We start from the raw sequence: 15,111 nt of genomic DNA, 5'->3' as shown, positions 1-15,111 counted from the left end.
TAAGCAACAAGATGAACCGTCAGTTGTCCATACTCGAACAATCCCCGGCAACGGCGCCAAAAACTTGGTGCTGTTGCCGGAACAGAAATTTGGCACTGATGTTACCGGACCAAAAGCTTGCCGAAATACTCGAACAATCCCCGGCAACGGCGCCAAAAACTTGGTGCACGAAATTGTGATCAATACTTTTCACAAATCAATTAATCCCCGGTGATGACCCCAAAAACTTGGTGTTCAATACCATGGTATAACACAACTTCGCACAACTAACCAGCAAGTGTACTTGGTCGTCCAAGTAATAAACCTTACGCGAGTAAGGGTCGATCCCACAGAGATTGTTGATATGAAGCAAGCTATGGTCACCTTATAAATCTTAGACAGGTAAACTCAAATTGATATGGGTGATATACGAATAAAACATAAAGATAAAGATAAAGATACTTATGTAATTCATTGGTGGGAATTTCAAATAAGCGTATGAAGATGCTTGGTCCCTTCCGTCTCTCTGCTTTCCTACTGTCTTCATCCAATCCTTCTTACTCCTTTCCATGGCAAGCTTATGCAAGGGTTTCACCGTTGTCAGTGGCTACCTCCCATCCTCTCAGTGGAAATGTTCAATGCACCCTGTCACGGCACAGCTATCCATCTGTCCGTCACAGTCATTCAATCATTGAATCCTACCCAGAATACCACAGACAAGGTTAGACCTTCCGGATTCTCTTGAATGCCGCCATCAGTTCTAGCTTATACCACGAAGATTCCGGTTAAAGAATCCAAGAGATATCCACCCAATCTAAGGTAGAACGGAGGTGGTTGTCAGGCACGCGTTCATAGGTGAGAATGATGATGAGTGTCACGGATCATCACATTCATCAAGTTGAAGAACAAGTGATATCTTAGAACAAGAACAAGCGGAATTGAATAGAGGAACAATAGTAATTGCATTAATACTCGAGGTACAGCAGAGGTCCACACCTTAATCTATGGTGTGTAGAAACTCCACCGTTGAAAATACATAAGAACAAGGGTGATCATTGGCTTCGGTCCCAGAGAGGGAACCAGAAGAGCCAAGATATGATCTAAGAACTAGATGTCTAAAGATGAAAATACAATAGTAAAAGGTCTTATATATAGAGAACTAGTATCCTAGGGTTTACAGAGATGAGTAAATGACATAAAAATCCACTTCCGGGCCTACTTGGTGTGTGCTTGGGCTGAGCATTGAAGCATCAAACAGAAGAGTAAATGAGTATTGGAATTGCATTAAATTCAAACAGACAAGTAAATGAACAATTAAAGTAAGAAACAGAAAATTGAAATGGGAAATTCAGATCTCAGGTCCCAGAGACTAGAAAACTGAGTCTAGATCTCAATGCCTTCCTAGATCCAACAAGAACAATAGCAAGGTAATTATAAATTGCAAAGAAAATAGATGAGAAGCAATTAACAGGAAGCTAAATTCAATTATGCAGTAAAGAGAATTAGAGATCCAAGGATGAGATTGAAACAGAATTTCTTCAATTCTCCAACCCAAGATCCAAGACAAGTGTATTTGGAATTGAAAACAATTAAACTAAGAAATTCAAAGGCACTCAAGCTCCCCCAAAACAGTAAAGGAAACTATCTAAAAACTCTCTAAAAGGAAGCTCCCCGAACAAATTGAATTCAAGCCTATTTATACACTTTCTTCACTTGATCTTCAAGCTTTGAGTTGGGCCTTTGCTCTTGGTGGATTTGGGTTGAAAGAGGTCTTGGTTGATTGCTCTTGAAGTTTGGAGAAGAACCCAAGTGAACCAATTGAACCGGAATTGAGTTTTGCAAATTTTGGATTTCAAAGTTAGCCTCAAAGTTAGGGGGCTAACTTCAGAGCTAACTTTTCATATCAGTAAAACTAATTTGCTGCACTTCACGTTTGGGCCAACGTTAGGGGGCTAACTTTGTCCCTAACGTTGGCCTTGCTTTGAGTTGGAGTGGCGCCAACGTTAGCCTCCAAGTTAGGGGGCTAACGTTGGCGCAAACGTTGCACACCCTGGAGGAGAATTCAATTGCCAACGTTAGCCTCCAAGTTAGGGGGCTAACGTTGGCGCAAACGTTGCACACCCTGGAGGAGAATTCAATTGCCAACGTTAGCCTCCAAGTTAGGGGGCTAACGTTGGCGCAAACGTTGCACACCCTGGAGGAGAATTCAATTGCCAACGTTAGCCTCCAAGTTAGGGGCTAACGTTGGGGCTAACGTTGGCACACCCTGGGAGCAATTTTAATTCCCAACGTTAGCCTCCAAGTTAGGGGCTAACGTTGGCGCTAACGTTGGAAGCCCTGGGAGCAATTTTAATTCCCAACGTTAGCCTCCAAGTTAGGGGCTAACGTTGGGGCTAACTTCAATTCCAACTTCATTCTTCCTGGTTCAATTTCACTTGATTCCTTGTCTTCTCTTAGCTTCTAGCCATTCCTTCTCACTTCAATCCTTTTCCAAGCTTTCTTCACCTATCATAAATCAACCAAACACATCAAAGCTATTCTTGAAATCATGAGATGATCATTATATCCTAATATGCACCAATTATGGCATCAAACCTCATGAAAAAGCATTAATTCACATATGGTTGATTCAATCAAAGGAAGCATGATAATCTACCTAAATTAGCTTGCTTAAGCCTCAAGAAAGTGCATAATTCAATCAAAAACAAAAGAAAAAGACTAGTAAAACTAGGCTAAGATGACTTGTCATCAAGCATTGAAGCATTTTCGTGTAGAGACTCTTCTTGGAGTTAAACGCCAGCTTTGGTGCCAGTTTGGGCGTTTAACTCCCACTTTGGTGCCAGTTCCGGCGTTTAACGCTGGAAATTCTGTGGGTGACTTGGAACGCCAGTTTGGGCCATCAAATCTTGGGCAAAGTATGGACTATCATATATTGCTGGAAAGCCCAGGATGTCTACTTTCCAACGCCGTTGAGAGCGTGCCAATTGGGCTTTTGTAGCTCCAGAAAATCCACTTCGAGTGTAGGGAGGTCAGAATCCAACAGCATCTGCAGTCCTTTTTAGTCTCTGAATCAGATTTTTGCTCAAGTCCCTCAATTTCAGCCAAAAAATACCTGAAATCACAGAAAAATACACAAACTCATAGTAAAGTCTAGAAAAGTGAATTTTAACTAAAAGCTAATAAAAATATACTAAAAACTAACTAGATCATACTAAAAACATACTAAAAACAATGCCAAAAAGCGTACAAATTATCCGCTCATCACACGCGTTGAAAACTGAGCTCACCTTATACCAGGTTCATAGGATGAGATTCGTCCTCCTAACGATAATTCCCGATACCCTCTCAAACATTTGCTCTAGAATTCTAGGCGACATAACAATGGATGCCATTTGGTTGGAGTATCAGATGAATCCTAAAAGACTATTGGGTTTCAACACACAGGACCAGTGCATATCAGTTGCACCAGAGGAATTGAGTAGACATAACAATGGCCGAAAAATGCATATGCAACAAGGAGGATGGCAAACTGAGCAAGATAAGGGAAAGCAGAAGTATGTCTACAAGGAGCTGGATGACGTGGAACATCCAAAGACACTGACCGTATGCTTCAGTCGAGAGTCTATGCCCACTGCAGATGGCATTGCTGAGTTTTTCTGCAACTTGTTTGGTAATGTGGTTCAAAGGGTGACAGTAATGCCTCGGAGGGACAAAGACTCGGGTGATTTTGCTTTCGTTCTTTTCAACGACGCATCAATCTCGCGCATTTTCATGGGGGACAAAAATATTGTTCATCATACAATACAAGGCATGAAAAGTTGGATCAGATGGTGGACAGGAACACATTATCGCTGTGTGGATTAGTCTACAATAGACGATAAAGGTTAGTGTCATTTTTTCAAAATAATTTAGTTACACCAGAATGTTTACTTGTTAAGGGAGCTGATATATACGTTATATGGAATTAAAACACAATTCGATTTACCACAGAAGCACAAATGCTCATTTTTTATATCCAAGTTAAGTTATCGTTCAATTATATGTTACCGGATTTTGTTGATAAAATCTTGATGAATCTAGTTCCTTATTCGGCTGTGGTTATGAAGTTTAAATTGGAAATAAGAAACCCTATGACCAGTAATTAACTTCATGTCATTTGGAGTCCTTCACCATCCACCACCCAAACATAAGATATTATGATGTAGTTGAACTTGTTGGGACTAACGTAGGAGACATACCAGGAATGTTTTTTGGAAATATACACATTGAATATCACCTTTTTTAGTTGGACATTTTGAAATCAGAATGGTGTATGTGGCAAACACTTTGTGGCCGCCTTTTTTTATTTTATTCGTGGGCCCTAAAGTTGTTGTTAGAAAAAAATTAAATCTTTCTAAAACATAAAGGATTATACATTATGTCCAAAAATTCCAATTGAAACTTAAGTGGGCCGGTGACAATGTACTTGTTTTGGAATTCTAGTACGTTTCGTTTTTTTTTCTTATATTTTTTAAAACCCAAAACCGGGAGAGTTCCCCAATTAACAAATAACATAGTGAAGAAATAAAATAACACAGAACATCACATACAAAATATCACGATTGGTCACCATAATGTCAAACACAGAACATCACATACAAAATAACACATTCAGAATAACATTTTGATTCATTAAACTACCCAGGAAGTTTTAAAGGTTTGCATAAATCTGCTAAGTTGACCCATGGTTGACGGACGAGTCATGAGAGGTATCAGGTCGCTGTCGCTTATTAGGACCTGCCTCAGCCCCCCACCATGTTGCCTCTTGTTGATATTGTAGTTGAGTTAAAAAAATTTAGGCATAACACATGAAAACGTGAGAAATTAGAACATAAAATAGTGTTCATATGTTGCTAATCCTAACTGCTGAGTATCCAAATGATGCTGTTGTTAGCTCCGGCATTCATTCCTAAGAAATATCTTGGTGTGGTAGACTCTAAGTTGGGCTTCTTTGTTGAAGTAAGCACCACACACCGAAGCTAAGCGTTGTATAATTTGTTCAGGCAACACCTTCGACGCATACAGTTCATCAACGACACACGGAGGTTCATCTTTCCAGTTAATGTCCCTGACGATCATGTAGAATACTCCCCAGCCAACGTACCTAAGCTCCACATTCAGCAAGGAAGATCGTATATACATGCGTCGTATCCTCCCTAAATCAGCTCCCTTAATCCAGAACCTCTCACCGTCTCTCTTGAGTGTGATGTGGAGGCAATTATCTTGAGTGTCTATTAAATAAAGATCAGTGGTATTGTACCACTTGAATAGATTCACGATATTTGGTGGGAATTCAATATCATCCTATGGCGGAACAAGACAAAACCATGGCAAGTTAGTTTTCCAAATGTTTTTTAACATAAGCATAACAACGAAAGAAGGAAAAATTGTGGACATACGTACATCTGTTGCAAATAGCCCGAAGACATAAAACTGGTTGTACGATTGTTGTATGTTCCTTAATGCATTAACATACCTAACCAACATGAAGAAACAACAACAAATAAAAAATAGGGGAGCGAAACCTAAAAGAATGGAGTAGCTAAACATTTTGTGACTCTATCTTTACTTGTTCTATGCATGCAGTTATTTAAATATGCTTGATTTTATTCTTTACAGATACGGCTGCTATCAAAGGAGGTAGTAAAAAATTGAAGAACATGCTTACCGGAATCTAGGTTCCATTCTTGTTTAACTACTTCGAAGATGGCTGTGGTTGAAGGGAGGGAGATGCCAAGGAAGTGTTCAGACGAATAATAGTTGATTAATGAGTGTAACTTTTTCCTTTTGAGTTTTTTTGCTATGTTACTATGTTAGTTGAGAATTTATTAAACCTTTTAATGTGAAATTAATCCAAACTTCGAATCAGTGGTAGAAGGAACTTAATATTATCCAACTCTGTGTTATCCTAATATTTAGAAAACGTAAAATATCCTTTAATTGATTGATTATCAAAATATTTTGGAAATGTGTCGTTTTAAATGTGCAGAGATCCCCTTTAATTGAATAAGAAAATATTTTCAAAATTATTATCCCTTGCTAATACACATTGTTGTTAAAGAAAATGTTATAACTAATTTAATTTTTAATTTGATTAGAATTGCAAAGTAGTTTATTTGTTAAATACTATTAGGTATCAAGAAAACAAGTAATCAAATGATTTCAACATTTTAATTTACCCGGTTAATTTTGCCTCAAACATGAAAGATTTTTTTAGTTTTATGTAGGTTAATAATTTTCATTTAAGAATTTAAATTTAAGCAGTAATAGTTATCAAAATAGGTAGTCACAGGCATTAAAAAAAAGAATATAAGATACCTAGTAATCAAATGATTTACAAAATTGAATTTAAATTTAAAAAAATTAAAAAGTTTGTTTCGAGTTTCAACCGGTTATATTTTAATCTAGCATTAATTTCGCTAGTAACAAATGTTGAAGAATTTAATTTTGAAAGGAAATAGTAGTAGTTACGTAGAAACCGATTAATTAAATAATGTGTTTCAACAACTTTGATAACATTAAATGGGTTAATAGCAAACAATTAATAATTTCATTTTCCTAGGATTTCTTTTTTTTTTGGAAGGCAAATTAAATTTTATTTAGCTTTTTGTTAACAACGGAATTGATGGAGAGGGATTTACGGAGACTTATTGGGATAGAACGGAATATTTGTTGGAGATTATCAAAAAATGTAAGGTTTTAATGGCTAAATTAAAATTTCAATTTTTTTTGTTAAACGCTGCGTTTTAATACCTCATTTTTTACCTTCTTTTTTTTTCATTCAAAAGCGTGTAACATAAGTATCCTTCACTATTCAGTTTCCATCTTCCTTCACAAAACACTCCTCATAGTAACCCCAACCTAACACACAATTTGCTACTGAAGGTATCGACTCCAAAAGCTTCGTCTCCGAGAAAATGTCAACCAAGGTAAAACTCTATCCTAACTCTTCTCCTCATAGTGATCGGTTGTTAATCATCATCTGCATGTAGTGTCAATGTAATAAAAATTTAATCGTTGTAAAATCAAAATAAGCAAGTTAACCTTTTTTAAATGAATGGGTGACTGATTTGGGTTTCTCATTTGTTCATCTGAAAAGGATTTTATGCATTTAGGTTTCATTAAAAGATTGTTCTGTTAAATATTCAATAGTTAACGACAGTAACCCATTTCAACAAAATAAAGTTGCACTGTATGTAGCAAAATTGAACCACTTTGTTTCCAATTCCAAAAACATGCATGTCTATTGATTTTTATTCAAAAGATGCAACATTATGAGTTTTTTAAATGACTCTGATTTTGTTCGTTTTTCAACATGATCTCTGTGTGACACTTGCCATATATGACGTCTTCGAAGGACAAGGGCAAGAGAGTGCAAGTGATGGATCACGGTACCACACAGAACTACAAGTTGAGGTTTCTGAAGCCAATAATAAGGCCATCAATGTTCAAATTGGTAATTAACATCCCTTGACTACACACCTTTTAATTTTCAAGTTTTTGCAATGCTATCGATGTTTTGACAGAACTTGAACTATGTGTAACAGTCATTACCTATAACTTCGGATGAGCTACCAAATCGTACACCCTACCTGGACCTGGTTGTCCCTGACGGAAGGAATAACCCCTGTCGGTGCTTTTGGACGCAACTCCAAAGTAGAAAAATTGCATTGACTCGTGGTTGGGAGGAGTTCTACCAGATGTACAAAATCAATCTGGACTCCATGCTATATTTCAAACACAAAGGAAACTCCAATTTCCAAGTCCGGATTTTTTATTTTAGTGGCATTGAGAATTCATACCAACTCCGTGATCCTAAAGAACCACCATATGTAAGGACTGGTCATTATGAAATTGCGAAGTGTATCAACATCCCTCCTTCAGCCAGTGCCAGAGTTGTTGCCGCAAAGGTCAAAAGCAAGTGGCCTTTTTTTGTTATGGACCTAATTGCTCCCATGATGTCGTCGCGATTGCTGGTAAGCGTTAACTTGTTGCAACATTTTGGTTGAAATATTATTCTACTTAAGAAATCATTAAATTAGCTAATACTAACTGAAATGTCTTGTCTTATAATCAGCTAAACGTCCCTCATCTCAGTCACTTCACTCGTCAGAGGCACCCTGTCATCCTTACACACGGCCACATACAGGTCGAGGCTACATATACAAGGTACAGTGGAAAAAGGGATGGTAGCTTCGGCGTTATTTCTGGAGGATGGGAGAACTTTGCTTCATTGTGCAACTTCAAGCCAAGTGGTGTGGCGGTCTTCGAGGTGATATCAACTGAGCCAGTGATGATCCTCCAGGTTCGATGCAGATAGGATGCATAGGGACGAGTAACTGAAGGCGTAATGCCCCTGTGTTTGACATCTTTATCCATATATCATGCTAAGACTTTTCCCATAGTTTTAGGTAGTATGAAACTAGATTATATGTTTCTTGGTTGTTGAACAATTATATTGACTTTTTTTTTGGTGTTATTAAGTTGAAAACAACTTTCGGTATTAACTAAATCAGAACCGCATTCGCAAATGTTATAGGTTTTTGCACTTTTTTTATTCACTTTACCAATTTAACTTCATTGGACAAAAATTAGTTTTCCAAGTACAAATGGCAGAATTGCCTTTTTTTAAGTTATGCCAGAATAAAATTATTACTTTGTTGGCCTTTACAAAAACTTTTTAAAAAAAAATTCTGGCCCAATCAGTTAGGAAGACAACAAAACCTCGTGTTTTTTGTAAATGAAACTATTTTAATATGTTGGGTATTAAATTGGTCATTTTTAGGGGTTTTTTTTAAATTGGTTTTCTTGGACCTTGAAATGTTAAAGAAAAAAAAGTTACTCGAGAAAGATGTATACAGCAGTAATGTTTGAAGGAAGCCATATGTCACCAGTTATTTTTGTTTTGTTTAACTTGGTATAATGAAAAATGTTTTCCTTTTTGGTACATTAACAGACTATTAAAAAATTAATCCGGCCCAATCAATGAGTAAAATAGCCCAACCGAAGTTTCTTTTAATGACTCAAGGCTGGGTAATTTATTGTAGTTGGGCTTAGCTCTCAGCTGGGTTCCAGGTCCAGTGTGGAGTGTGTATTTTTTTTTAATTTCTTAAGGTCCTTGAGCAGATGTAATTAGAGGGTGATCCATAATCATAAACAAAGTAAGAAACCGCATACTTTTATATCATCATCCTATCACCTCAGCCATATCATGTTTGTGGTGGCTTCTACCTTTAAGGCGTTCAACACTACATCTTCATCGTAACAACTCCTTCGTTTCCCCTTCGATTAACATGTTTAACTTTGTACATTATAAGTTATAAGGATCTGTGTGTTTCTCATTTGCTTGACTTTTTTAATCACTTTGAAATCAGATGGACATGGGTTGAAACATTCGAAACAACACGGAGAAGGTTGTGTCCAGTGCGAAAGGAAATTGATGAAGAACCTAATACCCAAAGACAACAGGAGTGGTAGCAGTTTGGTGGATCTCTTTATTTCCGGGTATGTGAATATTTGATTTCTTTGCTTCAATGAATACTAAATTTCTGTATATGTTTTTTTTGGCGTCGTTGTTTTGTGCAACCAGGTTGATTTTTAGGTAATTTTTCAGGCCACCAAATATCCAGAAACATTAACGGATGAGGTACATGCGAACAATAGTGAAGATGGTGGTCAACAAACTTTGCTGCTGCATGAAGCATTTACGAAGTCTCGATATACCCATGATGGAACACATGTAAGCTTAAGATCCAGCTATTATAGAATGCCCGGACCCGTTTTCCTTCCGCCCACTACTGATGAACCGATACGTAATATTGTATTTAACTTTGTCTATGCCATTAGAAAATAAGCTGTTAAAATTTTGTCTGACGCAAACCTAATAAAAGGGGATCTATTTTATACTATGATATTTGATTCGGTTGGAATTACCAAGTGGAAAATGAAATAAACGCAAAGGAGAGTAAGAATGAAGAGGTTAGCGTTTGGTTAAATGAATGTTTGGTATAGAGTTCTCAAGTTACAGGGACTAAAGTCTGAGTATTTTTTTGGTATGTACGTGTTAAAGTCAATCCTTAGTTAAAATTCGTGTGTGATCCATTAATGTGACTCAGAGGTCGATTATTCCAGTTTGTCGAATTTCAGTCACGATAACTGCCGTGTGGGAAATGATTTTCCGATTCGCACGGTTGCGATCGTAACAAAAAATTCTCAAACTAAAATAATGGATCTCTGAGAAACTCGTTTGAATCACCATGAATTTGTATTTGGATTAACTTGTACTCTTAAAAACCACAAAATATCCATGCTTTAATCCTAGTAACTCATTAATTCTGTGCCAACCTTCATTTAACCAAACACTGATATCTTCTTTCATGCTCCATTTTCCTTTTATTTTAATTTTGATTGGTTGTTCCAACAATATCGGAGTTAACTGTAGTCCATGTCCTTTGTTACAAACTAAAAAATAGAAACAGATTTTGTTATACTGCTAGTAGCTTAATATTAATTCACACAGAATGTCTTACTGATAATTACTATAACACATTCTCAACTACATTCATGAGGAGGAGCCGGATGAATACTAGTTGGATAAAAATTGTGTTACACAAATGAATTTTCAATCGTCTTCTATAGGATAAACGTAACATGGGGAAGGATGGACATGGTAGTATTTGGTTGTATGAGTGCTAGTCCAGAGTTGTTTAGTTATTGAAATTAAAGTATGGGTATTTCCTGTCCCCGTGAATTACCTATATATGTTGCTTCTATGATTCCTTAATGACCTTCATATGCTTAATATAAATTCAAACACTAGGTTATTGTTGTACTATCCTTGTAAATGCACTATATCAGATGCTTCTATAACTGCTTAATGAGATTCCTATGCGTTAGATAAATTGACCACATCTTTAATTTTTTTTGCGAGAGGCAACTAACGGTTATGGTTGACGACATGGTTGAGTTGCATTCTCACATGGCTGCGTGAATCAAGTAATTATAATGTTGCAGTCTTTGCTTTCTTGAACTTTCTTCACAAATACTTTTCTTACAGTCATTGTTAATTAATTTTTAATATCAGGTCATAATAGTCAACAATGTTACGGATATCAGATGACTACATTTTGGAAATATTCAAGCTCTCAATCCCAGGAAGCAAAACCCTGCCTATCAAAGTCATGCTGTAGTCACATAGCTGATAACATAGAAAGATTCGCTATTGTTCAACTTAAAGGAAATTTCTGCAGGGTTTCAAACATTTGTTGTTCATACTTTTAAATTCTGTCAGTATGTAAGACTCTAACAACTTCAAAATGTTATTGAACCTAATAATCGAAACTATGATATGCGCGAATATAAATGTGTTTGTGTTTACGATTTTCTGCTTCATATATAATAGATTCATGAAACATATATATTAGAAACTGCTTTCATACACAGTGTGCCATTTTCCCTTAAAAAAAATTTCTAATGAATATAGGAAATCTATAATAACAAAATAGATTCACAACCTCAACGTAACAAAAGAGATTTACAACCATCTATGAACAATTCAACCTTGGAGACTACAACCCATTCAATCTAATAATTTGGTTGGTAAATCAAATGCACTAACAAGGGAAAAAAATCCATTAACATAGCTCTAATTTATCAACTGTATTACATAACCAAAATGGTAGGAAGTCCTTACCCCAAATGCAACCACAATAAACTGCAACTAAAATACAGCAATGTAAGCAAAACACATGCATATTATTGAACATGATTGTCATCATTATGGACTAAGTAGGGAAAAAAATCAATTTACACAACTCTAATTCATCAACTGAATTGCATAATCACAATGGTAGCAACTCGTTACCCAAAAGTCAACCACAATTAACTGCAACGAGAATACAACAATGTAAGCAAATCACATACATATTATTGAACATAATTATCATCCTAATGGACATATTCACAGTTAATGTAAATAACTACAAGTTAAAACTCCTCAATACCAAGCAATGACAAATACATTGCGGTCAATAAATCAGGATACATCATGCTTTTAGAACCAATTATATTTGCATTGCACTAATTCCTTCAAATGGTCAAAGTGTCCTATGCATCAATGCGAACAATGCCATCTACGATCCTTGTTTGTTGCCACAGGGCAGTGACGATGGTAACGGATCTCAGACATCGATCTGCACATGTGGTGTGTCACATTTATCATCAATGACATCATTAACGCATTCATAGTTCGTGAATGAATGTCTCTTGTCCTGCTGTGACTCCTTCACCTGCTTATGGCATCATAATCCCCAATCAGAAACCATAATCATGCATAAAACCATAATGGTCATTCATCGCAAAGTGGTTAAGAGGAGTTTTACGCATCACACATGTGTTAACGAGTAGAGATTTTTATTGAAAAAACTATTCGTGGACGCGATGTCAATGGATTCACTGCTTTCATGGAGGCTCCGCTGTTTTATAAATTTTTTAAACAAGAAGAACGAGATCTTCATTAATTTACCCAGTTCATGACACAGAAATTAGAGGTTTAGATTCAAAAAAATTACCTCATCAAAAGTGTTGTCTTTACCCTTCCGGTTCCTCATACCCGTCGCCGTAAACTTCCTTGTTCCACCCTTTTTAAAAGGCTGCGCAAACAGAGGAACATTCACATAGTTTAATGGTATTTAAAGGGACACACACCGAAAAAGATATTCACAGCAGGAGCCTAGTTAGAATAAACAAATCGTACCTTGGTCTTAGGTCCTGAGTGGTGTTTGGACTTAACTGAGATCGACCTCGAACAATTAGCAAACCTTTCTGCACTAAAACCTGAGTCCTTGGATGATGCATTGCCGTCTGATCAATCGCGAGGGTTACCTTCAGCACTATGCTGCATCAGATCTGGACAGCGCTTGTAGTAATGACCGTACTTGTGGCAATTAGAGCATGCTCTCTTCTTCCTCCAAGAAGACCCCTTGGAAGGGGCTCCTTTGCTTTTGACAACAAAGGGATCGTTGATGCCTTCCACGTTAACATTAGGAATTGACTTGCCTTGTTTGCGTGACTGCAGGCGGATAACTAAATTGACAAGTTCAGACTAGACTTCATCAAAGTCTGCAAGATCTTTACAAGCAATATCACACAGCTTGTTGCAATTCGATGCCAATGCACCAACTCGAAACTTTAAGACCCTTTTGATGTCATCATTCATAGGCATTTCTGTGCTAATAAATTTGTTCTTTGCATTCTTTGTCCACCTTTTGTAGATCAATGAATCTGGAAACTCAAGTATGTTTTCGAACTTCATGGCACAGAAGACATGACTACACGAATACTAGGTGATTCAAACAGCTTGCACGAGCACGAGAATAGATTCTTACCTCTATCGACTTCCACCCTCGATCTTTGGCCGGGTCTCTGAGAGCAGTCACACTGAACTCGACCTTGTCCAAGGTTGTGCTTAGTACCTTGATATTCAAAGCCCCTGCCCTCTGAATCTCATTACGAATTTCCTTGAAAATGTTTCGCGTGAAATAACATGATGCAGATCTTTCATATACCTCCAACAAGGTAATCATCACTGGCTCTGAGAACTGAGACTTAAAGCCAGCTATTAATTCGTTGTTTCTATACTCCTTTAAGGCCCTATCCAGGTTATGCATGAAATCAATGAGGGTGTTCTTGCGATTAACATAAAATCTGATGAGAGAATTTATACCTTCGCACTGTGATGTCGTCCTTATGTAACCGAAAAACTTATCCCGGAGGAAACAATGGGACCACATCGCACGAGTTTCGTACGTCTTTTCCATCCAGGTACTCCCAACAAGGTTGTGCTTATCCAAAATGGCTGCCCATCTCCAATCAAACTCTCTGTGGTCGTTGTTGTCGTATATAAGACACTTAAAATTGCGCAGGAAATTAGGATTCTTTATATTTTCACATGCATTTCTCTGCAGATGCCATCCGCATAACCGATGGGTCGCATCAAGAAGAACATTCTTGATTGCATCTCGCATGGCAAGGTCTCCGTCAGTTATTACTGCTTTAGGACTTTTTCCACCCATCGCTTCAACAAAAGTTTCCAACAACCACTTATACGTCTCTGTGGTTTCGTCGGATAGTAGGCCGGAGCCGAATATAACAGTCTGCCCGTGATGATTGCATCCGGAGAAAATGACAAAAGGCTTGTTGTATTTATTCTTCTTGGAGGTTGAATCAAAGGCAACAATATCCCCAAAGCAGTGATAGTTGATAATTGACTGCCCATCTGCCCAAAAAATATGCTCGAGCCTTTCGTCACTAGTGAACGTATACTTTCCAAAGAACAGCGGATCATTGTTTGACTTACCAATCAAATAGTTTATTGCCGCATTGGCATCCTCGTTTTTAACTTTCGACCGACGATAACGATCAACGTGGTTGTACAAATCTTTGCGTGTGAAGCCAGCATGACGATATCCACCCTTCTGGAACGCAATATACCCCATAATATGGCAGGTCTTGACACCAAAATTATGAAGATTTTTCACTTGGACTTTATCAATGACACTGAGACGACGATTGGCCGGAACCAGATGCGCAAATTGGGGTGGCGTCAGATCGTGGTTGTGAGATTCCACAAAACATGATATCTTCCATAAACCGTAGCCATAGTCAAGCTTTACCCTAAGCCGAGCTGGACACTTGGTTCGCGTTAGTGACCTTGCCTCCCTTGATCTATCATCCAGATCAAGATACCTCACATTCCTCCACCCCTCTTTGTTGCAAACAAGTTGCCTGCTAATGATTCTACCTTGTTTATCCCTAACCACGTCGTCCTTCCTCATTACAAAATCCATGCCAACAAGAATAAGCGTTATAAAATTGGCAAGCCTCATCCTCTGTCCTAAACTCCAGGTTCCAAATATCCTCCACCATTAAATCTGCTATTCTTTTTACACCACAAACTTCTTCACTCTTGCTAGTAGAATCCAGCGAATCCACATCGTCGTCTTCAGCATCATCTTCTGCATTCGGTTGATAATCGAAATCATCACCCAAATCATTATCAGAATCATTCTTCACATCAACCTCGTTTATGGACAT

General features: G+C 37.5%; 2 protein-coding genes across 2 annotated transcripts; one reads left to right on the top strand and one right to left on the bottom strand.

Moving 5' to 3' along the window:
• Positions 1 to 7,360: 7,360 nt before the first annotated feature.
• LOC107489514 (uncharacterized) lies at positions 7,361 to 11,137 on the top strand. Its single transcript, XM_016110272.1, has 5 exons — positions 7,361 to 7,474; positions 7,566 to 7,994; positions 8,096 to 8,323; positions 9,632 to 9,757; positions 11,102 to 11,137. The coding sequence occupies exons 1-5, from the start codon at positions 7,361 to 7,363 to the stop codon at positions 11,135 to 11,137; spliced, it is 933 nt and encodes a 310-aa protein (XP_015965758.1).
• Positions 11,138 to 11,833: 696 nt separating this feature from the next.
• On the bottom strand, positions 11,834 to 15,111 carry LOC107489513 (protein FAR1-RELATED SEQUENCE 5-like). The gene is made up of 5 exons (XM_016110271.1): positions 14,899 to 15,111; positions 13,404 to 14,843; positions 12,588 to 12,668; positions 12,204 to 12,305; positions 11,834 to 11,902 (listed from the first exon to the last, which is right to left on the bottom strand). The coding sequence occupies exons 1-5, from the start codon at positions 15,109 to 15,111 to the stop codon at positions 11,834 to 11,836; spliced, it is 1,905 nt and encodes a 634-aa protein (XP_015965757.1).

Source organism: Arachis duranensis, chromosome 5, assembly GCF_000817695.3.
Source record: "Arachis duranensis cultivar V14167 chromosome 5, aradu.V14167.gnm2.J7QH, whole genome shotgun sequence".
Taxonomy (NCBI): domain Eukaryota; kingdom Viridiplantae; phylum Streptophyta; class Magnoliopsida; order Fabales; family Fabaceae; genus Arachis; species Arachis duranensis.
This window is presented reverse-complemented; position numbering and strand designations above follow the sequence as displayed.

Coding starts and splice junctions, on each gene's coding strand:
- LOC107489514 (XM_016110272.1), top strand. CDS start 7,361: ATGACGTCTTCGAAGGACAAGGGCAAGAGAGTGCAAGTGATGGATCAC. Junction 7,995..8,095: donor TGATGTCGTCGCGATTGCTG/GTAAGCGTTAAC, acceptor TCTTATAATCAG/CTAAACGTCCCTCATCTCAG. Junction 9,758..11,101: donor ATACCCATGATGGAACACAT/GTAAGCTTAAGA, acceptor TTTTAATATCAG/GTCATAATAGTCAACAATGT.
- LOC107489513 (XM_016110271.1), bottom strand. CDS start 15,111: ATGTCCATAAACGAGGTTGATGTGAAGAATGATTCTGATAATGATTTG. Junction 14,844..14,898: donor AGTTTAGGACAGAGGATGAG/GCTTGCCAATTT, acceptor GTAATGAGGAAG/GACGACGTGGTTAGGGATAA. Junction 11,903..12,203: donor CACCACATGTGCAGATCGAT/GTCTGAGATCCG, acceptor TTCTCGTTGCAG/TTAATTGTGGTTGACTTTTG.